At 45.3% G+C, this 26061-nt stretch overlaps 1 protein-coding gene across 3 annotated transcripts in view; it reads left to right on the forward strand.

Annotated features, from left to right (window-relative positions):
• Positions 1 to 26061, forward strand: part of LOC124796455 (adhesion G protein-coupled receptor A3) — a 197044-nt gene that overhangs the window by 54091 nt on the left and 116892 nt on the right. The window contains exons 4-6 of one of the 3 annotated variants that reach the window (XM_047260676.1): positions 23248 to 23319; positions 23554 to 23625; positions 24059 to 24272. In XM_047260676.1, the coding sequence (XP_047116632.1) occupies positions 23248 to 23319; positions 23554 to 23625; positions 24059 to 24272 (358 nt within the window). Of the gene's footprint in view, positions 1 to 23247; positions 23320 to 23368; positions 23471 to 23553; positions 23626 to 24058; positions 24273 to 26061 lie in introns of those variants that run through there. The other 2 variants (XM_047260678.1, XM_047260677.1) reach the window with 2 other exon arrangements.

Here is a 26061-nt window from a genome sequence, read left to right on the forward strand (position 1 = left end):
TGGTATAAATCTCTCAATTGCTGCCGATACTATTTCTTTGAATCCAAGCCACATCTGGTCTACACTTATATTATTAATTTGGAATGAGTGGAGATTGTCTCTCAGGATGGTGTTAAGTGAATTTTTATGTGCTTTTTTGAGTGGCTACATTTTTTGCTTATTTTTCGAGGATTTGGGGATTACAATATTCAATTACAACAACCCTGTGTTCACTAAATCCTGAATCATTTTTGATGCTCCTTACTAACTCAGGATTATTTGTGGCTAAGAGGTAAGTGTGTTTTCACAACCGTTTACTATTCGCGTGGACTCATGAACTAACTGCTCTAAATAATTTTCAGAGAATGCATTTAGCACAATTTCAGATGTTATTTTATGCGTACCTCTGGAATTAAACAAGTATTTTCACCAAAATATCAAGGGTAAATTAAAGTCACCACCAATTATTATTGTATGAGTCGGGTACGTGTTTGAAATCAAACTCGAGTTTTCTTTGAACCTCTCAGCAACTGTATCATCTGAATTGGGAGGTCAGTGAAAGGAGCCAATTATTATTTTATTCCAGTTGCCAACAATGACCTCAGCCCATACTAACTCACAGGAAGTATCTTTTGTGTTAGCAGAAGAGCCAACAGCTTGTTACGAGTGGAGGCCGAAATGCACGTGTTTTAACTCACGCAGGCTGGCATGAGGAGGGAAGAACTATACTGACGTGAGGTCTGGAACATGACAAGGAATTAGAATTCAGAAAGCGGACGTAATTAGTTTAATACTTTACTTTAATCCATTAATGATGAACGTCGCTCTTGATGGCACATGAGTCGCAATATTATCTGTTCAGAATACATTCTTGAAGACAGTACTTATAGTAACTGAATATGGCGCCTTGCTAGGTCGTAGCAAATGACGTAGCTGAAGGCTATGGTAAACTGTAGTCTTTGCAAATGAGAGTATATGTAGACAGTGAACCATCACTAGCAAAGTCGGCTGTACAACTGGGCGAGTGCTAGGGAGTCTCTCTAGACTAGACCTGCCTTGTGGCGGCGCTCGGTCTGCAATGACTGATAGTGGCAACACGCAGGTCCGACGTATACTAATGGACCGCGGCTGATTTAAAGACTATCACCTAGCAAGTGTGGTGTCTGGCGGTGACATCACATTCCTCCCCCACAAATCGGCAGACGGTTGTGGTATAAGGCCTCCACCCACCATGGGGAGGACCCCATGTTGATGTATGTGACGAGGTGGGGAGCCTAACAACAGGCAAGGCTGTGCCACCCGCTCCCTGCCATTCGGACCGCGGGGAGTTAGGGAACGCCTGAAAACCTACTCCAGGGTGCACGCCAACATGCGGTGTATGCACCCGTAGAGAGACAGGAGGGACCGAAGGGTCGATCTCCATCGGGTCGGGGCACCCGACAGGCGAAGACGACATATGGTCTGAAGCGGGCAAGAATTCCATGTCGGAGGACAACTGGTCACGGGGAGCGATCGGCGGCTCGTGACCCAGGGGGGCGCCTGGCGGCTGCAGCGACGCATCCACTGCGGGCGTCGCCGGCGGGAGAACAGGCAGCGGCGGTGTGTCGTCACGGGCAAAATGGAAGGCAGTGTCAGTAGCACCTGGGGCTGAGGCAAGCCAGTAGATGGGTCCCCAGGGCACTGACCGGATGGCACCGTCACTGAAAGCAGACAGCGAGTGGCAGATCCCATGCGACGACAGAGGCGCAGCTGATTGATATGCTGGCGCACCTCACCAGAGGCCCCCAAAATCAGATACATAGCGCGTCCGAGGCAGCGAAGAATGCGCCCTTCGAGCCAACGCTGTGAAACTCGATAGTGACGGTAGTAGACAACGTCGCCTGGGGCAAAAGCAGGTGTCTGCCGCTGCACAGGAACCGGATGCGGCGGTTGTAGCAAAGACATCAAGGTTCGATGATGGCGACTGTGGAGCAACTCAGCTGGCGAGCGACCATCTCGGGGCTGAGAGCAATACGAGGACAAAAAGAACAATAACGCACCCTCCCAAGAATGCGACTCTTTCAACTTCAACATCTGTGACTTGAAAGTCCTGACCAATCGTTCAGCAGCACCGTTTGACTGTGGCGAAAACGGCGTGGACATCAGATGTTGAATACCATTGGCCTTGCAGAATGACTGAAATTCTGCGGACATGAATTGTGGGCCATTGTCGAAAACAATTGTCTGTGGAAGACCTTCAATGCAAAAGATAGCAGATAACGCTTGGGTGGTGGCAGATGATGTCATTCAAGACATCCGGACAACAAAAGGAAAATTACTGAATGAATCTATCACAACCAACCATCGAGCATTCCAGAATGGACCAGCAAAATCGATGTGTAAGCGTTGCCAAAGGAAAGTGGCGTTTGTCCATCCAAAGAATTTCCGCGGTGGCGCTGATTGTTGTTCGGCACACACCATGCAAGAAGAGCACATATTCGTAATCGCGGCATCGATTCCGAACCAAGTACAGTGCTGACGAGCAAGTTGTTTCGTTCTCACTATACCCCAATGTCCTTGGTGGAGAAGCTTGAAGACAGAGGACTGTAACGAACGTGGGACTACGACCCTGGACTGATCATTATCAGAACGCAATAGCAAAACACCACGTAGAACAAAAAGTCTCTCATTGTGAGCAATAAATCGGCGAACCAACGGGTCCCCGATCCGTGACTTCGACAAGGGCCATTGCGTAGCAACAAAACGCAGAATGGTAGCAAGGACAGGGTCGGCAGATGTGGCTGTAGCTACACGACGAAAATCAATCGGATACGATTCGACCACGTCATCGGTTTCCGAATCAGTGAACATGCAAGCAAGTTCGGAGGAATTGAATGCCCTATCCTCAGCAACAGGCATTTCCGTGCTTAGCAGTGGACCGATACAAGATATCATAGCAGTACTGCGAGAGGAAAATAGACCAGCGAATGAATTTCTGTGCTATACGTGGAGGTACAGTCTTGTTCAGATGAAAAAGCGATGTCAAAGGTTTGTGGTCTGTGATTATGGTAAAGTGACAACCATACAAGAAGTCATGAAACTTTGTAACACCAAATACGAGAGCCAATGCTTCTTTCTTGATCTGTGAATAATTTCTTTGCACAGACGAGAGCAATTTTGACGCAGAGGCAATAGGGCGATCGTGCGAGCCATCTTTGTGCGCAAGCTCAGCACCGATTCCGAAATCCGATGCATCCACCATCAACAAAAGGGGCTTCTGGGGATTGAATGGCGTAAGGCAAGTATTGGAAAGCAACGCCGATTTCAACCGACGAAAGGCGCGTTCGCATTCCGTCGTCCAGACGAACGGAACACCGTTACGGTGTAAGCGATGAAACAGAGCTGAAATGGAAGAGGCATGCGGCACATATCTGTGATAATAGTTGACTTTTCCCAGCACACTCTGTAGCTGCTTCAAATTCTGCGGCGAAGGCAAGTCTTGTACGGCACAGAGGTGCGTGGGACTGGGATGTATGCCTTGGGCATTGAGTACATGGCCCAGGTATGGCAAGTCACGAGTAAAAAAACACACATTTGTCCTTCCGTAAGCGAAGACCATTTTGTCGCAAGACCTGAAATAATGTTCTGAGATTGGCTAAATGTTCATCTTCCGTCGATCACAATATCGTCCAGATAGTTTGCTGCAGTAGGGACCAACGCACAAACAGTTTGTAGATATGGCTGAAACAGTGCAGGGGCGGTTGCACACCCGAATGGCAGTCGCTTGAATTGATACAAACCAAGATGCGCGTTAACCACCAAAACGCACTGGGATTCTTCGTACACCGGTATTTGCAAGTATGCATCTGCTAGGTCCAACTTCGAAAAATATGTGCCTGGGCACAGTTTGTCAAAAAGATCTTCCAGTCGGGGTAAAGGAAAAGTTGCAATTACTAGTTGTGGATTCACTGTTGCCTTGAAGTCCACACAAAGCCTCAATTTTCCCGAAGGTTTTGGCCCAGAGAGAAGCCTGCACACGTTCAATTACACCTTGTGATTCCAAATCATGTAATGTTTTTGCAACCTCATCACGCAGTGCGTGGGGAACATTGTGCGCTCTGAAAAATTTCGGTTGCGTGTTTACTTTCAGTTCAAAATGTGCTTTATAGTTCTTAGCGCAACCGAGGCCCGGTGCAAAAATGTCTGCAAATTCTTCACATAGACGAGAAACACTGTCTGAAGACACAGTCTGGTTCACTGATAGGACCTGATTTACTATAGACAAGTTAAACAACTGAAATAAATCGAAACCAAACAAGTTCACTGCAGAAGAAGAACATAGGACGCAAAATGACACAAGTTTTGTTTGTCCTTTGTATGTTGCAAGAAGGTGCACTGTCCTAACACAGGGATCTCTTGACCTGAATAGCTAGTTAATGTAACATTTGTGGCACGCAACGGAGGTGTGCCCAGCTGTTTGTAAGTGTCTTGGTTGATCAGTGAAACTGCATCTCCGGTATCGAGCCGGAATGGTATCACTTTGCTGTTAATGTCCAAGTCTGCAAAAAGTTTATTGTCCTGCTGATGACAAGAGCGACTGTCTCGTGCAGCATGAACTGACACTGGTACAAAATCACTTGTGACTTGATGGGAGTTCCGGCGATGTCGACGCACACTATTTGTGGGACGAACACAGTCACTGTAAGAGAGAGTGACACTGGGCGGAGTGGCATGAACTATATGAATTTCCATGGGCGAAGTCTCACGAGCCTGAGTATCCTTGGTTCGATTCCGATTCCGGCGCGAAGCAAAGGGCCTGGAATGGTTCTGAGTTTCCGATCTGAGCTTTTTCTGACAAACGCTCTGAACATGTCCTTTTTTAGTACAGTAAAAGCAAATAGCTTGATGCGATGGGCAGTTCTCACACGAATGTTTAGTAGCGCACCGCGGGCATGATTTGAGCACTGCATTTGCTTGCCGGCGCGGCACACATGCCTGAGAGCCTGGCGGCAGCGGCGTGGCCGGGCGCAAGGGCTGTTTACTGCTCTGTGCAGCTCACCCGGCGGGCCGGTTAACCTGACATACGGCTGGCGAAGTATCAAATGATTCCAGAGCAAAGTAAAGTGTGTACTGCCGATCCAATACGTCCATCACTTGTTGAAGGGAGGGACTGACTAGTTTCAAAATCTGTTCCCTTATACGAACATCAGAAACATTCTGTGCAATTGCATCACGTACCATAGTATCTGAATATGGGAGTCCACATTGACACTCAAAAGCACAATCCCTAGTAAGGCCTTGCAAGATTGCAACCCACTCCCGATGAGTCTGACCTGCCATACGTTTCGTACGAAAAAAGGTATACCGTTTCGCAACTACATTGACTGATTGTTTGAAATATGCATCTAATGCAGACAAAAGTTCTTCGTAGGACAGAGTTGCTACGTTGCGTCGGGGAAATAATTTGACTGTCAGACACAGAAGGATGTAGGTTGCACTAAGTACTGGGAGATGAAGAAGCTTGCACAGGATAGAGTTGCATGGAGAGCTGCATCAAACCAGTCTCAGGACAGAAGACCACAACAACAACAACAACAACAATGGTAGGTTTGCACACTGACAGACAACAAAAGAAAAGGCTGCCACTCGTTACCTTGAATTCTGTAGGCAGCGAGATGGAATCCAAATTGGCGTGACCAATCCGTCCAGCTTTCCAGGGCAGCATCAAAAGGTCTGAAGGTTGGCGCAACTGCGTGTTGCGGCTGCGTTAGCGGTGGAGCGGCAGCTGCCGTATCGTTTTGCATTGCACGTTGACCCTGGACGAGCTGTCCAAGGACATCCAGTAATGCCTGCATTTGCTGATTCTGTAAGCGATAAAATTCGGACAGTACAGCTGGAGATTGTGGCGAAGCCATTACACAATGAAATCAGGGCAGTCTCAGCGACATGTCAGTATAGTTAAGAACACCGTTTTTACTCCTCGTCGACAATTTTGTGTTAGCAGAAGAGCCAACAACGTGTTACGAGTGGAGGCCAAAATGCAAGCATTTTAGCTCATGCAGGCTGGCCTGAGGAGGGAAGAACTATACTGACGTGAGGTCTGGGACATGACAAGGAATTAGAATTCAGAAAGCGGACGTAATTAGTTTGATACTTTACTTTAATCCATTAATGATGAACGTCGCTCTTGATGGTACATGAGTCACAATATTATCTGTTCAGAATACATTCTTGAAGATAGTACTTATAGTAACTGAATATGGTGCCTTGCTAGGTCGTAGCAAATGACGTAGCTGAAGGCTATGGTAAACTGTAGTCTCTGCAAATGAGAGCGTATGTAGACAGTGAACCATCACTAGCAAAGTCGGCTGTACAACTGGGTGAGTGCTAGGGAGTCTCTCTAGACTAGACCTGCCGTGTGGCGGCGCTCGGTCTGCAATGACTGATAGTGGCGACACGCGGATCCGACGTATACTAACGGACCGCGACCAATTTAAAGGCTACCACCTAGCAAGTGTGGTGTCTGGCGGTGACACCACAGTATCTACTTCAATTTCGTGACAAGTTAAACTACTTCTGACAGAAACAAACACGGCACCGTAAACTGTGTTTAGCCTATCCTTTCGGAACACCGTTTAGTTCTTCACAAAAATTTTGGCTGAGCTTATATCAGGCTTTAACCAGCATTCAGTGCCTATAACAATTTGAGCATCAGAGTGCTTGGAGCTCTGGTACTTTCCCAACACAGCCATGACAATTTACAACTGTTATACCAATGGTTCCTGTGTTCAGCCTGCACCCTTTGAGACTGAAGCCCTTCTTGTGTTTTTCTGAGACCCTCTAACCTTAAAAAAACCGCCCAGTCCATGCCACACAGCCCCTGCTACCTGTGTAGCCGCCTCCTGTGGATAGTGGACACCTGACCTATTCAGCGGAACCCGAAGCCCAACCACAGTTTGGCGCAAGTTGAGGAATCTGCAGCCTACATGGTCACAGAACCGTCTGAGCCTCTGATTCAGACCCTCCACTCGGCTCCGTACCAGAGGTCCACAATCGGTCCTGTCAACTATGCTGCAAATGATCAGCTCTGGTTTCATCTTGCAAGCAAGACTGGCAGCCTTTACCACTTCTGTTAGCTGCTCGAATCCAAAGAGAATCTCTTCTGATGCAAAGTGACACACATCATTGGTACCGACGTGAATAACCACCTGCAGTTGGCTGCACCCTGTGCTCTTTATGTCATCTGGGAGAAACCATTCCACATCTGGAGTGATCCACCCAGTATGCACAAGGAGTGCACAATGGTTTTCTTTCCCTTCTTGTTAGCCAAGTCTCTAAGGGCCCCCCTAATGCGCCTAACATTGGAGCTCCAAACTGCCAATAATCCCACCGTCTTTCATTGCCCGGATCTTGTAGGCTGAGTGGTTTCCTCTGAAACAGGACAGGTGAGAGCATTGGGCTCAGCGACTTTGTCAGCCACAGACAGCACCGGGAACCTGCTTGTCAGACAAACTGGGGAGGCCTTTTGTGCAGCCGCCTGAGAAGTCTTTCGCCGCCTGCTTTGCCCCGGGGCGACCTCCCACTCGACCACATGTGGGGGATCAGCCTAAGTGCGATCAGTAACTGGGTTGGCCACCGGTGAGGATCGATCAGAGGACTCGGACGTGCTGGACGTCCGTTGGATCTCCACGGCCAGCCCACAACAGTGATGCCCACCCACTGCAGCCTCAAGCTGTGTAACTGAAGCCATCACAGCCTGAAGCTGAGAGCGAAGTGTCATCAACTTGGCTCGCATCTGCACACAACAATCGAAGTCCCTGTCCATACTAAAGACCGTGGAAAACTAAACCGTGCAGATAAACGGACTATCAGTACGCGCTGCGCAACTCTACTGTTGACCCTGACAAAAACGCAGGATCTGTGTCTAATAATACGCAGATATTCAAAAACCTAACTACCGAAGTGCTCAGGTGAAACTAAACAATTCGCCCCTGATTAGGAACTTGTAATATGCCACAAAATCGGTTTCCTTGGCGACGCCAATGAAAACGCGAGAACAGTGGCTATTAGATATTAAATTTACACACAGAAACTCAAGAAACTAAACTATTAAAGCTCACAGATTATATAATAAAATTCGCTCCTGGTTAGGAATTCGTAAATGTCACAAAAGCGGTTACTTCCCTGTTGCTGTGTCTGTCTCAGTCAGCTACTACTGCCTGCCTAAGAGTGATTGCCCATCTTTTTAGGGCATCAGAACTCCTAGCAATGACTGTCATGCCAGGTGACTATTGCTGTGGCTACGTGGTGCCCAAAAGGTGAGCTCCTGTTTCGGAGACACCCCCTTGACTATTGCTTCTCACAAGTCACTCAATATGACACATTGTGTAGTTTTCCATAGGAGCATTCTCCTCCAGTCTGATCATGAACTGAGGGTTAATCTGGAACAACATGGTGTTCATTTCGTCCAGAATGGCTAGAGAGGCACTAAGGACCACGGTTTAGAGACTGGCACTTTTATCCTGGCATTTGGGAGGAATACGCTGCCCGAGAAGGTCAAGGTAATGGTGTACAGATGCGATGTGAAACAGTACATTCCACCTCCCATGCGTTGCTTCCGTTGCCTCAAGTTCGGCCACATGTCCTCGTGATATGATGCCACTCCCATCTGTGGTGACTTGGCCATGCTCCTCATGTGAGAAGTCCTTGCACCTCACCGCCTAATTGTGTAAACTGCTCTGGTCTACATTCTCCCCACTCACCAGAGTGTCCAGTGTACATGAAGGAAAAAAGAATTCAAGAAATCATATCCTGGACTATCTCAGCCACTTTGAGGCCCAGCCAAAGTTTGACAGACTTCACCCTGTAAATCTCTCCTCCATGTTTGCCTCAGTTACGTCTTCCCCTCCTCACCCCTCCCACTTACTGCCATCCTGCCCGTCTTCTGTTTCTACATCCTCGGTGGCCCCCATCCCTTCCTCTCCAGGGACCACTCCTCCTGCTCCTTGGCCATCCATCCTACCCACCTTCCCTTTCCTTACCCTCGGTGGCTCCCATCCCTTCCCCTCCAGGGACCGCTCCTTCTCCTCGGCCAGGAAGACATCCTCTTCTCTGGCTCCTGCTAGGGATGAGGTTCCCTGTCGGAACACCCCTCCCTGTCCTTCTCAGAATAGGAGGCTTGCAACCTCGGATCAGGTGAGAGACCCACACTCCAAGGGCCCCAAAGCCACTCACTCTCCCTCCGATCCTGACATCACTGCCACCTGTTCCCTTACTGATAGCACCTCCACCTCCCTCGGAAGAGAGAAGAAGCAGCACAAGTCAAATCATAAGACTTCCCCAACTTCCCAGGGGGCTTTGCCCCCTCCTCCTCATCCCAAAGCAGACACAGTTTTTATGGATGTCACCCCATCCTTGTTGGTGATGATCACTGACCGAGTGGAATGACCTCCTCTTGGCTTCTTTACATCTAATCTGGACTCTCAACACATGATAATCCAGTGGAATTGCAACAGGTATTATTGTCACCTACTACAACGCCTTGTTTTCTCCTGTTCTGTGTTCTGTCTAGCTCTTCAAGAAATGCACTTCTGTGATGACCACTGTCCAATGTTTCATGGTTGTTGGGCATTCTGTCGGAACCGTGCTGGCGCCGGGTTAGTGTCTGGAGGGGTGTGCACTTTGGTTCACACTGATGTCATTAGTGACTGGATCCCTATTCATACCAACCTGGAAGCCATAGTAGTTAGAGTGCAAAAGACTCCAGCAGTCACCTTCTTCCAAGTGAGCCACTTCGTTATGTTGAAGTGTCCACCTTAATACAGCAACTCCTGCCTCTGTATCTCCCCCATGGGGATTTCAATGCACACCCCCCTTTGTGGGGGAGTGCCACTTCGACAGGTAAGGTTCTTGTAATTGACCAGCTTATTACAAACTGTGATTTGTGTCTTCTCAATGATGGTTCCCCTACCCAATTCAGTGCCGCTCACGACCTCCTCCCCTGCTCTTGTGACTTCCCTACGTTGGGCAGCCCATGATGATCTTTGTGACAGTGACCACTTTCTGGTCTGTCATTCCCCTGCCGCTGCCAGGCAGACAGGCCCCCACGACGGCCGGAGTGGCCGAGCGGTTCTAGGCGCTACAGTCTGGAACAGCACGACTGCTACAGTTGCAGGTTCGAATCCTGCCTTGGGCATGGATGTGTGTGATATCCTTACGTTTAAGTAGTTCTAAGTTCTAGGGGACTGATGACCTCAGAAGTTAAGTCCCATAGTGCTCAGAGCCGTTTGAACCAGGCCCCCACGTTGGAAATTCCGCAGGACCAATTGGCCTTTATATACATCTGCTGTGCACTTTGACACCTCTCTCTCGAGTTGCATTGATGAGGTCATGCATGGCATCTCTGCCACTATGCTTCATGCTGCTGGCACTGCTGTCCCCCTATCCAAAGGCCTCCCTCGTTGTCGACTGATGCCATGGTGGACCAAGAACGTGGCAGTTGCTGTCCGGGACTGCCGATGGGCGCTGCAGTAGTTTAAACGACACCCTTCACAGACCAACCTCCTCGCTTTTAAGTGTTTCCGTGCAAAGGCTTGTTACCTTATGAAACAAAGTAAAAAGGAATGCTGGGAGTGCTGTATTTCCTCCCTGGGGACATGTGCCTCTTTATCGCAGGTTTGGTACAAGCTCTGTAGCCTTCTGGGCTACAAGTGACAGTCAGCTGTCCAGGCCCTTGTCCTTCAAGGTGCTCTGTGTTCTGCTCCATTGGTCGTTGCAGAGCATCTTGCGACACATTTTGCGAAAGCATTGGCATCCTCTTCCTATCCTGCTACGTTTCTGTGACAGAAATGCTGAATTGAACAGACCTGCCTCTGTTTCAACTCTCACCAAGCTGAACCCAATAATGAATAATTCACTGAATGGGACTTCATGCAGGCTCTTACCTCTTCACTTGACATGGCCCCAGGCCCAGATTCCATCCACAACCAGATGATCCAACACTTGGACATTATGCAGATGCAATGTCTACTCAGGGTCTTCAACCCCATTTGGCTCACAGGTGCCTTCCCCTCACAATGGTGAGACAGTACAGTTATCCCCATACTTAAGCACAGGAAGAACCTAACATCTCTTGACAGCTACCACCTGATTAGCCTGATGAACATACTTTGTAAACTGCTTGAGAGGGTGGTTAGCTTCTGATTGTGTTGGGTACTCGAATCTTGGGCCCTTTTGTCCTCATATCAATGTGGCTTCAGGGAAGGACCATCTCCAACTGATCATTTACTCAGGTTGGAAACTGCAGTCATACAGGCTTTTACTAACCACCGGCAACTTGTGGGCTTCTTTGATCTACATAAGGCATATGCCATAGCTTGGCACCATCTCATTTCAGTTACCCTCCATTACAGGGGCTTCCAATTTTTGTCTGTGAGTTATTATCCCTCTGGCTCTTTGGGATTCAAGTTCACACTTCACTCAGCCCCTCTCGAATTCAGGAGAACAGTGTCCCACTGGGTTCTGTGTTAAGTGTCACACTCTTCCTCATAGCCATGAATGGGCATGCAACCTTTGCTGGGCTTCTGGTTATCCCGGCATTGTATGTCGATGATCTTTGCTTCTGGTGCATCTCGGTAGCATCTGCTGAGTGCTGGTTCCAAGGTGCTATCCAACAGGCCTCTGCATTGGCTCTCGCCCATGGTTTCCAGTTTCCTCCCTCCAAAATTCAGGTTATGCATTTTTGCCATCGACCCACAGTGCATCCTGATACAGAACTTTATTTAAGTGACTAGCTCCTAGTGTTGTAGTACAGTCCCATGTCTTGGGCCTTATTTTTGACAAAAAGCTAACATGGCTGCCCCATATTTGCCACCTGAAGACTACATGCGTGTGGAAACTTCCTGTTCTCAGCCTCCTGGCCCACACATCTTGGGGTGCAGACTGTGCTACTCTTCTCCATCTTTACCATGCTGTGCTCTTGTGCAGACTAGATTACTGTAGTCAGATTTATGGCTCAGTGATGGGATTGCCAGTTGGAATGCATCTCACTTCCCTCTGTTGAGATCTCCATCTCCATCCACTGGAATGCACCCCATGTATTTCCTCCCCCACCCCCTTGCCCACCTTGGATGTTGCCTAGACCAAGGATGAGGACCAACCTGTTCCAAGGTCCAAAGGTATCTGTTGCCCCTATAGTCTTCTGGCATCTTGTACGTCCCATCCTGCCAGAGCTCCAGAGTGCTACGACTTCTGTATTGATGGTTCTAAGATGATAGATAAAGTGGGATAGGCTTTCATGTCTCCTACTGGCTTAAAACTCCATTTACTGCCAGGATCATGTGTGCTGCTAGTCATTAACAGAGCCCTCCATTTTGTTACTCAGGTGTCCCTCCACAGTGTTTTAATATGTACCGACTCAGCAAACAGCTTTGCAGACAATCAACCAATGCTAGTCTTATCATCCTTTGGTCTTTGCTATCCATGACCTTCTCTCTGCCCTTGGCCATGCTGTGTGCTCAGTTGTATTTCTATGGGTCCCAAGTCATGTGGGTATCCCAGGTAATGAACTGACTGACCGTTTGGCTAGATAAACAGATACTTACCCCACATCTTTCATGATTCCAGCTGTGGATATGCAGATCTACGTCAAATCTCTCTGTGCTTTTTTCCAGTTCTGAGATTTGGTCTACTCTTTTATGCCTTCTACTATGTGTGTTTCAACTTCCTCGTTTTATAGTGTGACTCCTCTGACAGGATCCATCCACGTTTAGCTGACCCTCTCTTTTTTATGGGTCACTTTGGAATCATCTGATTGACGACCTCACCGTTAAGTTCCCATAACCTCTCTCAATTAATATATCAATCAATGCCCAGCCTACAACATCTGACATCGTAATGAAGGTTAGCCACCAAACCCCGTGACATCTGGATATGGTTTCACCTTCATTTTGCCATGTGTTGGAAACACTCACCATAGCACTCCTTGAACATCTGACAAGTCGTACAGTTTTTGAAGTGCTCATACCGAGCCTCTGGGGCATCACAATCTGCCTTCAGTCAAACTCAGATAGGTTGCACACCTTCTTCGTTCTACACACAGACAGCATGCTCACTGATAGTACATGCACCACATGTGTCTTGACTAGCAGTCATTCCTCACCAGGTGATGCTGCTATTGCCTGGACATGTTTATATCGATAGTGGGTCGGTAGTATAATGTTCTGACTGGTCAGTGTAACATACTTGATTTCATTGTCTGCTTCTCTACCTGAGCCATCTGGACCTTTCCTCCACCACCAGCTCTCCCGAACTCTGCAGTTGGGAGTTATCCTTACAACAGACTCTCCACTCTCAAAATTATCCTGACCTCAACCTTCAGTAACCTACTGTACTCACACCCTGCACCCTGTCCTATCGCCTTCTCCTTATTCTCGTCCTCTCATCCTCTCATCCTCTTTATGTGCCACCCTGTACTAATGCATGTGCCCATCTTTCCCCATCCTCGCTCCTCTCCTTTTTTTGCTCCCCATAGCTCCTCTCTTCTCCCCACCTCCCTTCCTCATAGCCTTCAGCCTTCTGATTCTGTGCCAGTTGGCAATTTAGACCCTGCATGCTCTGACAGTGCTCTTCTCTCCTTCCTATACCCTGCTGTCCCCCAGCCCCACCCCCAGATTGCATTCTTCTGTAGCACCACATTTCGAAAGCTTCTATTCTCTTCTTGTCCAAACTATTTATCGTCCATGTTTCACTTCCATACATGGCTACACTCCATACGAATACTTTCAGAAATGACTTCCTGACACTTAAATCAATACTGGATGTTAACAAATTTCTCTTCTTCAGAAACTCTTTCCTTGCCATTGCCAGACTACATTTTATATCCTCTCTACTTCGACCATCATCAGTTATTTTGCTCCCCAAATATCAAAACTCCTTTACTACTTTAAGTGCCTCATTTCCTAATCTAATTCCCTCAGCATCACCCGACTTAATTAGACTACATTCCATTATCCTTGTTTTGCTTTTGTTGATGTTCATCTTATATCCTCCTTTCAAGACACTGTCCATTCCATTCAACTGCTCTTCCAAGTCCTTTGCTGTCTCTGACAGAATTGCAATGTCATCGGCGAACCTCAAAGTTTCTATTTCTTCTCCATGAATTTTAATACCTACTCCGAATTTTTCTTTTGTTTCCTTTACTGCTTGCTCAATATACAGATTGAACAACATCGGGGAGAGGCTACAACCCTGTCTTACTCCCTTCCCAACCACTGCTTCCCTTTCATGTCCCTCGACTCTTATAACTGCCATCTGGTTTCTGTACAAATTGTAAATAGCCTTTCGCTCCCTGTATTTTACCCCTGCCACCTTTAGAATTTGAAAGAGAGTATTCCAGTCAACATTGTCAAAAGCTTTCTCTAAGTCTACAAATGCTAGAAACGTAGGTTTGCCTTTCCTTAATCTTTCTTCTAAGATAAGTCGTAAGGTCAGTATTGCCTCACGTGTTCCAGTGTTTCTACAGAATCCAAACTGATCTTCCCCAAGGTTGGCTTCTACTAGTTTTTCCATTCGTCTGTAAAGAATTCGTGTTAGGATTTTGCAGCTGTGACTTATTAAACTGATAGTTCGGTAATTTTCACATCTGTCAACACCTGCTTTCTTTGGGATTGGAATTATTATATTCTTCTTGAAGTCTGAGGGTATTTCGCCTATTTCATACATCTTGCTGACCAGATGGTAGAGTTTTGTCAGGACTGGCTCTCCCAAGGCCGTCAGTAGTTCCAATGGAATATTGTCTACTCCGGGGGCCTTGTTTCGACTCAGGTCTTTCAGTGCTCTGTCAAACTCTTCACGCAGTATCATATCTCCCATTTCATCTTCATCTACATCCTCTTCCATTTCCATAATATTGTCCTCAAGTACATTGCCCTTGTATAGACCCTCTATATACTCCTTCCACCTTTCTGCTTTCCCTTCTTTGTTTAGAACTGGGTTTCCATTTGAGCTCTTGATATTCATACAAGTGGTTCTCTTTTCTCCAAAGGTCTCTTTAATTTTCCTGTAGGCAGTATCTATCTTACCCCTAGTGAGATAAGCCTCTACATCCTTACATCTGTCCTCTAGCCATCCCCACTTAGCCATTTTGCACTTCCTGTCGATCTCATTTTTGAGACGTTTGTATTCCTTTTTGCCTGCTTCATGTACTGCATTTTTATATTTTCTCCTTTCATCAATTAAATTCAATATTTCTTCTGTTACCCAAGGATTTCTACGAGCCCTCATCTTTTTACCTACTTGATCCTCTGCTGCCTTCACTACTTCATCCCTCAAAGCTACCCATTCTTCTTCTACTGTATTTATTTCCCCCATTCCTGTCAATTGCTCCCTTATGCTCTCCCTGAATCTCTGTACAACCTCTGGTTCTTTTAGTTTATCCAGGTCCCATCTCCTTAAATTCCCACCTTTTTGCAGTTTCTTCAGTTTTAATCTACAGGTCATAACCAATAGATTGTGGTCAGAGTCCACATCTGCCCCTGGAAATGTCTTACAATTTAAAACCTGGTTCCTAAATCTCTGTCTTACCATTATATAATCTATCTGATACCTTTTAGTATCTCCAGGGTTCTTCCATGTATACAACCTTCTTTCATGATTCTTAAACCAAGTGTTAGTTATGATTATGTTGTGCTCTGTGCAAAATTCTACCAGGCGGCTTCCTCTTTCATTTCTTATCCCCAATCCATATTCACCTACTATGTTTCCTTCTCTCCCTTTTCCTACACTCGAATTCCAGTCACCCATGACTATTAAATTTTCGTCTCCCTTCACAATCTGAATAATTTCTGTTATTTCATCATACATTTCTTCAATTTCTTCGTCATCTGCAGAGCTAGTTGGCATATAAACTTGTACTACTGTAGTAGGTGTGGGCTTCGTATCTATCTTGGCCACAATAATGCGTTCACTATGCTGTTTGTAGTAGCTTACCTGCATTCCTATTTTCCTATTCATTATTAAACCTACTCCTGCATTACCCCTATTTGATTTTGTGTTTATAACCCTGTAGTCGCCTGACCAGAAGTCTTGTTCCTCCTGCCACCGAACTTCACTAATTCCCACTATATCTAACTTCAACCTATCCATTTCCCTTTTTAAATTTTCTAACCTACCTGCCCGATTAAGGGATCTGACATTCCACGCTCCGATCTGTAGAACGCCAGTTTTCTTTCTCCTGATAACGAGATCCTCTAGAGTAGTCCCCGCCCGGAGATCCGAATGGGGGACTATTTTACCTCCAGAATATTTTACCCAAGAGGACGCCATCATCTTGTAATCATACAGTAAAGCTGCATGCCCTCGGGAAAAATTACGGCTGTAGTTTCCCCTTGCTTTCAGCCGTTCGCAGTACCAGCACAGCAAGGCCGTTTTGGCATATTTACATACCTCATCCATTTCTTTTCTCCCACATTTCTGAACTACTTTTATGTATTTGTGCATATTTTTACATAATTTCACCTCATTTTGTGTTTATTTACTTATTTGTGCATATTTTCACATATTTGTGTGTATTTTTATGTATCTGTGTGTATTTTTGTAAGTCTTTAGATATTTTTATTTGTGTTTTCTGTTGTACATGTACCCTCACAACCATGTAACAGCTTCATTGTCCCATTTCCACATCATTCCTGTTGCCCCTATGCCATCCCTGCCAGAGTGGACCCTTGCTTCATCTTTCTGCATCTGCTCAGAAAAGTATCCCTTTCAATGTCTAAAACCCAGTCCCACATCCTGTTTCATGAATCCTGCTTAAATCGTAGACTCCCTCCAATGGCCTAACTATAAAACTTACCTTCTCTGGATCCCACGCCTCCTTTCACAGTGACCTTCACCTTTTCAGATTCCACCAGTCCTTACAAAACTGCTACTGCTAAAGCACATCTCCATGGTATAGGCATCACAGAACCACATGTGCTGCCTCCATAAGTTACTGCTCTTCTGCAATCCCTGCTACGTTCTCTTAAGTTGAATCTTTTGTTCTCCAGCACTTGGAGGAACATTCCAGCCACCACCTCTGTAAGTTATCCAATCTGCTGATGTCCTACAGCTGCCTCAGAGCACCACTATCCTCCTTGTCAAACCCTCATAGCACCCAGGCCCTGCCTATCTGACATTTACAGCTTGCCACATCCCCAAAAACTCGATCAAATCCAGAGCTAAAACATTCCCATAACACTGTTGGTATCCTTTCCACCACCCTGTTCCTCACAGATGTTTCAGCCTATCCAAATGCCTCCTCTTTAGCCCTACACCTAACTACTATCCTTATACCGATCCCTGCAGTGGAGACACTTCTTTGCCACCAGTCTCTCCAACCAAAGCCAACTTAATTTCAACATTGGACCCTGTCTCTACCAGTTCATACCATCATCCAACCGTGATCCCCTCACCTAACCACCTTTTTGTCACTTTCCAGGAATACCTTGCCTCCAACTTGATCTCGCCATCCTTCCCCAGGTCACTCCCTCAGAACACCAACCTTTCAGCAGAAGAAACCTCAAAACAAATCCTGACCTAATCATCCTACCTGCATATTAAGATTCCACCACTGTTGGTATGAGTCACAGTGACTGCCTGGCAGAATACCTCTGCCAATTATCTGACACCACCTCTTATAAACTTTCCAGAATGACGCCATCCCAGAAGTCCAACATAACCTTCAATCCCTTCCCAGAACACGTCCCCTGAATCCATTTCCCCCATCACTCCTATGACATCCCCCACCCACCTTTCGCATGCTCCCCAAAATCCACAAACACAACAACCCTGTATGCCCCATTGTAGCTGGTTATTGTGCCAGCCACCATTGACAAACACTTCCAACCAATTGTCTGTGATCTAGCCTCCCATGTCAAAGATACCAAGCACTTTCTTTGCCGAGTATCTACCATCCCCACCCCTTTATTTCCTGGATCCCTACTCATCACTGTTGATGCCACTTCCCAATAAACAAACATCTCTCATACCGATGATCTGACCACTATTGAACACTACCTTTCCCGACGTCCTTTAGACTCCAAACACTCTACCTTATTCCTTATACACCTTATTAACTTTACCCTAACACAACTACTTCAGGTTGGAAGGGAAGGTACACATAGAAATGCAGAACACAGCCGTGGACACTCGCATGACACTCTCCTATGCCAGCATGTTTATGGATCATCTAGAGGAGACCTCCCTAGCCTCACAAAATGCCAAACCCATAGTGTGGCTCAGGTTCTTGGTGATATCTTAATGATCTGGACTTGGGCAAAGACACCCTGCCCTCATTCCTTCACAACCTCAACACCTTCGCTCCTCATTTTGATTTGCAGCTCTTCGTATTGGCTGCGTACGCAGTTAAAATTGTTGGATGTAAGGTCCGACAGTTACGCAAAACACCGTTTTTTCTCAGTACCCAAACATGTTTCAGCACCACTGTGTCATCATCAGTGGGTTTTCTTTTTTATTTATTCTGCAATGTGAACATGCATATCAAATGTAGAGGTATTTACAAAAAGAAACATTCTGTTGTTTGAACTAAAGATGCACATAATTTTATAATCATTTAACAAATATGTTCACATTGCAGAATAAATAAAAATGAAAACCTACTGATGATGGCACAGTGGTGCCGAAACATGTTTGAGTACTGAGAAAAAACGGTGTTTTGCATAACTGGCAGACCTCACATCCAACAACCTTCTCTCCTATTTTCTTCACCTGGTCCTCCTCAACCCAGTGTGCCACCTTCCTGGATGTTTACCTGCTGCTGCCTGATGGTTCTATTCATACCTCTGTCCACATTAAACCCATTAACCACCAACAGTACCTGCATTTCGACAGCTGTCATCCCTTCCACTCCAAAACATCCATTCCATACAGCCTGGCCACCCAGGGACGACCTAGTCCACAGACAGATCCTCCTGCACCATTTCTGCTTCTACATTGATACACCAAAATTTACCTAACGGTGCATGGCAGAGGGTATGCCGTACCCCTACTAGTCATTTCCATTCCTGTTCCACTTGCTAATGGCATGAGGGGAAAAATGATTGTCTATATGCCTCTGTATGAGCCCTAATTTCTCATATCTTATCTTCATGGTCCTTACATGCAGTATATGGTGGAGGCATAAATCATTCTGCAGTCAGCTTCAAATGCTGGTTCTTCAAATTTTCTCAATAGTGTTCCTTGAAAAGAATGTTGTCTTTCTTCCAGAGATTCCCATTTGAGTTCCTGAAGCATCTCCATAACACTTGGATGTTGTTCGAAGCTACCAGTAACAAATCTAGCAGCTCGCCTCTGAGTTGCTTCGATGTCTTCCTTTAATCCAACCTGGTATGGGTCCCGAACACTTGGGCAGTACTCAAGAATGGGCTGCACTACCGTCCTGTATGCCATCTCCTTTAAAGATGAACCACACTTTCCCAGAATTCACCCAATAAACCAAAGTTGACCATTTGCCTTTCCTACCATGATCCTCACTGCTCGTTCCATTTGATATCGCTGTGCAACGTTACGTGCAGGTATTTAAATGATGTGATGGTTTCAAGCAGGACACTACTAATACGGTATCTGAACATAATGAGTTTGTTTCTCCTACTCATCTGCATTAACATACATTTCTCGACACTTAGAGCTAGCTGACATTCATCACACCAACTAGAAATTTTGTCTAAGTCACCTTGTATCCTCCTACAGTCACTCAACTTCGACACCTTACTGTACACCTCTGCATCATCAGCAAACAGCCATAGATTGTTGCCTGCCCTGTCTCCCAAGTCATTTATGTATACAGAGAATATTAGTGGTCCTGTCACACTTCCCTGGGGCACACCTGACGATACCCTCATCTCTCATGAACACTTGCCATCAAAGACAACATATTGGGACCAATAACTTAAGAAGTCTACAAGCCACTCACATATCTCTGAATCAGTTTCCATATGCTTGCACCTTCTTCAACAGCCTCACAACACATTCTCAGTTCTTGAATTATCGCATTCTCAGGCTGTGGTAACCTCATATACCCACAACTTCCAACCTCTCTGTCTTATCACTGTTCTTGTCCACTCACCCTCTTTGCATGCTGTCCTCTACCAGCACACTCACCCATCTTTTTCCTTCTTCACTCCTCTCCTTTTTTGCTGCTACCAGTGCACTTGCATGTCTTTCCCCTTCCTCACTCGCCTCCTTTTGCCCTCCCTGTTTCCCCCTCCCCCCTCCTCTCCCCCCTTCTCCCTGCCCCACAGCTTTCTGACATTGTGCATGTTGGCAATCTAGTCCCTGCACACTTCGTCAGACAGCCCCCACCCGTACCCTGCTATCCATTCTCTGCCCATTCCAGATTACTACTTCCATTCTACATGGCAGTTGCATTCTGGTTCAAGCTGCTGGAGATGGCGATGTGTGTGTAAGTTGGGCTTGCTTGTGTGCATGAATATGTGTATATTTCCTTCCCTGAATAAGGCTTTGCCCAAAAGCTAATGTCTAAGCGTCTTTTCGTTGTACTTGTCTGCAACTCAATGTGTCACTTTAATGGGAGTAGCAATTTATCTATTTTTCTTTTATTGTTGATATTCCAACATCAAGTTTCCATTGTTTGATTTCGCCTCACTTTGAATTGTTGTAAGGATCTGATTTCATATTGGTGTAGAATCTTTCAGACAGTGTTTGATTATAGATCACTGCATCGCCTTCAAAAAGTATCATGTTAATGTTAATATTGCCCAGAAGGTCATTAATGTACAACATGCAAATTGAGGATCGCAACACACTTCCTTGGGGCACTTGTGAAGGTACTTCTGTTGATGACTGTCCATTACTAAACACATCAAAAAAAGTTTTGCATCATCCCAGTTCCCAGAACTCCTGAAGACAGATGTTGACTGTAGATATTGTATCACAGACACAGTCCCTTTGCCGGCCGGTGTGGCCGTGCGGTTCTAGGCACTTCAGTCTGGAACCACGTGACTGCTACGGTCGCAGGTTCGATTCCTGCCTCGGGCATGGATGTGTGTGATGTCCTTAGGTTAGTTAGGTTTAAGTAGTTCTAAGTTCTAGGGGACTGATGACCACAGATGTTAAGTCCCATAGTGCTCAGAGCCATTTGAACCATTTGAACACAGTCCCTTTGACTGTTCAGAAATGTCACTAAACCTGCCCGAAGATGTAAACAACCATGCATGAGCAGCACCTCTTAGACGGAGGGGGTCCGACAGCTGATCAGTTCCAGTCATTCCACCAGGAAGGAGGTACAAGGCTCATGTTGTCTGTAGTTCAACCATGCCTAGATGGTCAATATCATGGTTCGATCGCACCTGCATTGTTACTTTGTGCCAGGAAGGGCTCTCAACAAGGTAAGTGTGTAGGTGTCTTGGAGTGAACCAAAGCAATGTTGTTGGGACATGGAGGATATACAGGAGACAGGAACTGTCGATGACATGCATCGCTCAGGCCACCCAAGGGCTACTACTGTGGTGGATGACCGCTTCCTACGGATTATGGCTCGGAGAAACCGTGGCAGCAACGCCGCCATGTTGAATAATATTTTTTGTGCAGCCACAGGACGTCATGTTACGACTCAAACTGTGTGAAATAGGCTGCATGATGTACAACTTCACTCCCGACATCCATGACGATGTCCACATTTGTAACCACGACACCATGCAGAGCGGTACAGATGAGCCCAACAACATATGCCAAATGGATCGCTCAGGGTTGGCATCACGTTCTCTTCACCGATGAGTGTCACATACGCCTTGTCTGGCTAGACGATCGTCAGAGACTTGTTTGGAGGCAACCCGGTCAGGCTGAACAGCTTAGACACACTGTCCAGCGAGTGCTACAAGGTGGGGGTTCCCTGCTGTTTTGGGGTGGCATTATGGGTGGCCGACGTACACCACTGGTGGTCATGGAAAGCACCGTAATAGCTGTACGATGCATGAATGCCATCAGACCAATAGTGCAACCATATCGGCAGCATATTGGTGAGGCATTCGTCTTCATGGACGACAATTTGCGACCCCATCATGCACAATTTGTGAATGATTTCCTTCAGGATAACGTCATTGCTCGACTATAGTGGCCAGCATGCTTTTATAGACATGAACCCTATCGAACATGCCTGGGAATGACTGAAAAGGATTGTTTATGGACAACGTGACCCACCAACCACTCAGAGGTTTCTACGCCGAATTGCCGTGGGACAATCTGGACCAACAGTGCCTTGATGAACTTGTGGATAGTATGCCATGATGAATACAAGCATGCATCAGTGCAAGAAGATGTGCTACTGGATGATAGAAGTACTGGTGTGTACAGCAATCTGGACCATCACCTCTGAAGGTATCGCTGTATGGTGGTACAGCATGCAATGTGTCGTTTTCAGGTGCAATAAAAAGGGCGGAAATGATGTTTATATTGATCTCTGTTCCAATTTTCAGTACAGGTTCTGGAACTCTCGGAACCAAGGTGATGCAAAACTTTTTTGATGTGTTTATATCCTCCCCACCAAGAAATCATCTCACAAATTTTCTTTGATATCCAAGTTAATCGTACTTTTGTTGTTGGTGAGGTATTGAATCTAATGCTTTTCGGAAGTCAAGAAATATTGCACCCACCTAATTGTCTTGACCCATGGCTTTCAGTTTATCATGTGAGAAAAGAGCAAGTTGGGTTTCATAAAATCAGTGTTTTTAGGATCAAAGCTGGTTGACGTGGAGGAATTCAGTCTGTTCAATATACCATATTATCTTTGAGCTCAGAATGCCAGTATTTTACAACAGAAATGAAAGTTGAGATGAGATTGGACAATAGTTTCAATTATAGATCATCATCATCATCAGATTAGTTAGTATTTTAAGTACAGCATGGAAGGCCATTTGTTGAGATCAGACTTACAAGCGACTTGTTTGTATGTCATATTAGTGAACTCAAGTATTTATGGAGCCATGATGCTGATACAGTGGGCTCTTGTGTTCCGCTTGCATGTCTGATGTCAGTAAACTGCCCTTGCTCACTATATAATACTGTGTTGATCTGATGATCATTTAATATCAAAACTAATCATAAATGAAGAATACTGACATAGCATTTGTGGGTAATTTAGAGATTATTGGGTCGTTAGAGAACTGTGATCACTGCCTGCAGACTGGAAAAAGCAGGGTGGGGGAAGTAGAAATACTGCTGGCTTCCTTGTGTAAACTACTTCGATATCTTTCCATAATATGTTTTCCTCTTTTTCAGAGATTTGTCTGCAAACAGACTAGGGAGAATTGACTACACTGTTTTTGACGGACTTGAAAATTTAGAGAAGTTGTAAGTGGATATGAACAATTTAAGTATGTTTGAATGGTGTGGGATGATTTTGTATCCATTAAAGATTTATGAAATTTGCATGCTGTACTGATTTTTTTTGAAAGTGCATGAAAAGGAAGTAGTAATGGAAAACATCAGCATGTGTTGTTAGGCAAGTTTGATTTACTAGCGTAAAGTTTTATTCTTTTTGAGAATCATGCATTGCTTTCTTTAACTTGATGTTTTCTTTTTCAGGAAACTTAATCAGAACCGCCTAATGAGGATACGTGAGGGGACATTTGATAACTTATTTGCCTTAAAGCAGTTGTAAGTAAAAAAGTCCATTTGTATGTGTTTGGCAGGTTCAGGCTCTTGTTTCTTTAGTTTATTAATGTTTACTTAACTGTTGTAGACAAACAGTTTATATGCCTATCTGCCAATAAAATTTAAGACTAGTGTGGTTCAAATATTGTAACTCGAATTTTGCAGTTTCGAATTTTTCCCAGAAATTAGTGTTTACTCATTACAACTTCATTTATTCAAATACACTGTAAGGAATACTACAGAACACAGTAATATTTCAGAGCTGTTGTGAAGTGTCTAGAAACTAAAAAAAATCTACAGATTTGACCGATTTACTTGCAAAATATATTTTAAATAGTTATAAATATTTATTGTCAGAACTTATTTTAAAAAAGAGTTGTTAGTGTTAAAATTCAATATGTGTGAGGAAAGTATGATTTTTTTTCATTGGATTCAGGGACATCTCGGACAATCCGTTACACTGTGACTGCCAAATGAGCTGGATTTTGACATGGGCTCAGAATATGTCAGTGAAGATTTCACCAATGGCCAAATGTGATTCACCAGGATCATTAAAAGGCCATTTACTACGAAAACTTCAGCCAGACACAGACTTTCCTTGTGATGTTCAGTCATCGGATCTTCTTGAATTGCAACCTTCTCATGATCAGGTCATATTTAAATTCTTTGTGTAAAAGATATTTATGTGTAATGTATTTTGACAGAAACCAAAATTTTTATTATCTCTCATATTTCTGACATGTTTTATTTGCAATTAAGTATTGTCAGCCGTGGCATAGAGAAAGTAACGTGAACAGTGTGTCAATTCACTTATTCCTGAAATATGTATGTTGGAATATGCACTGCACCTTCAAAATTGGATACAAGTTGTTGTTGCATGGTTGGCTTATTTTTTAGTGTTTACGTTAGTGGTCACAAAAGACACTCATGTTCAGAAAAAAATAGAACACCTTGAACAATTAGAGATAAGACATTCATATTCACAGGACACGTACATTAGTATGTTCTGCAAAAATGATTAGCACATGAACCTTGTCGGCCCACGGGTTCAAGGTCAGCATTGATGTCGTGGCGCGACACCACCTACTGGTAAGATGTCATTGTCCTTATAAACCGAAGGTAATGGATCAGTGTGACTTGAGCAGATGTGCAGGATGTCTCGCAGACATTTGCGCGAACCATACCATCAGATCAGTGAGTTTGACTGAGGATGCATCATTTGCATGGGAGAATGTGATGCATCCATCTGGGAAAATGCTGCTCATGTGTGACAAAGGGTTTCGACAGTGCAATGAATGCATGCAGAATGGTTCATGGAAGACCATAGAATGTGACAAGATGGGTCAGGTTGCACAACCCAGACCACCCCCGGAGAAGGCAGACACCTCATCATAATTGCATTGTAGCACAGATATGCATCCTCCTTAGCACTGCCACAACAGTGGAACACATCGTACAGTGTCAGGGGTGACTGTCTGTCACCATTCATTGTGGAAAGGATTACGTGCACATTACTTCTCTGCCTACCTTTGCTGAATGTGCAGAAACATGCTAGATGGCAATGGTGTATGGGACATCATGGAACAGTGGCAAGAATGGTGTCAGATAGTGTTTTAGGATGAATCTGGGTTCTGTTTGTTTGAAAATGATAGCCGCAGTTTGGTTTGCTGCAGAAAGGGGCAGTGGCATCACAATGACTGCAGTCGCCCAAGACATACAGCGCCAGCTCAAGGCCTCATGGTGTGGGATGCTATAGGGTACAACCACAAATCACAGTTGGTGTGTATCCAGGGCACTGTGACCAGGGTGACCTACGTGAATGACATCCTGTAACCTGTAGCTATACCCTTTCTGCATCACAACCCCAGATGCCATTTTTCAACAAGACAATGCACGACCACATGTTGCTGCACGAATACCTGTCTTCTTGATGTCACAGGATGTGATCCTTTTTCCTGGCCCACCAGACCACCAGACTTGCCACCAATCAAAAATGTGTGGGATATGGTGAAACAATGGGTGCAGCAAAATGACCCAATGCCAGCCACCACAGATGAACTCTGGAACAAGGTAAATGCAGCTTATATGGCTTTTCCCCAGGACGCCAGTTCACATATTATTTACATCGATGGCATCACACATGGAACTAGTTATCAGGGCCCATGGTGGACCCTGTGCCTACTAGGCAACAGGACTTGTGCTGAACCAAGGTGACTGAAATGCTAATCACTCTGCTGAACATATTAATGTCTGTGTCCAGTGAGTATGAACATCCTATCTCTAGTTGTTCAAGGTGTTCTGTTTTTTTCTTAACATGAGTGTATCTAAAACACATCTAAACAAAAATGAAAAGTCTTCCTACTGTAGTAGGCCCTTTGGATAGCTCTGTGTGCGAAATAATTAAGATGCATTACGCTTGGAATTGTTTCAGTGCACATG

Source organism: Schistocerca piceifrons, chromosome 4, assembly GCF_021461385.2.
Source record: "Schistocerca piceifrons isolate TAMUIC-IGC-003096 chromosome 4, iqSchPice1.1, whole genome shotgun sequence".
Classification (NCBI taxonomy): domain Eukaryota; kingdom Metazoa; phylum Arthropoda; class Insecta; order Orthoptera; family Acrididae; genus Schistocerca; species Schistocerca piceifrons.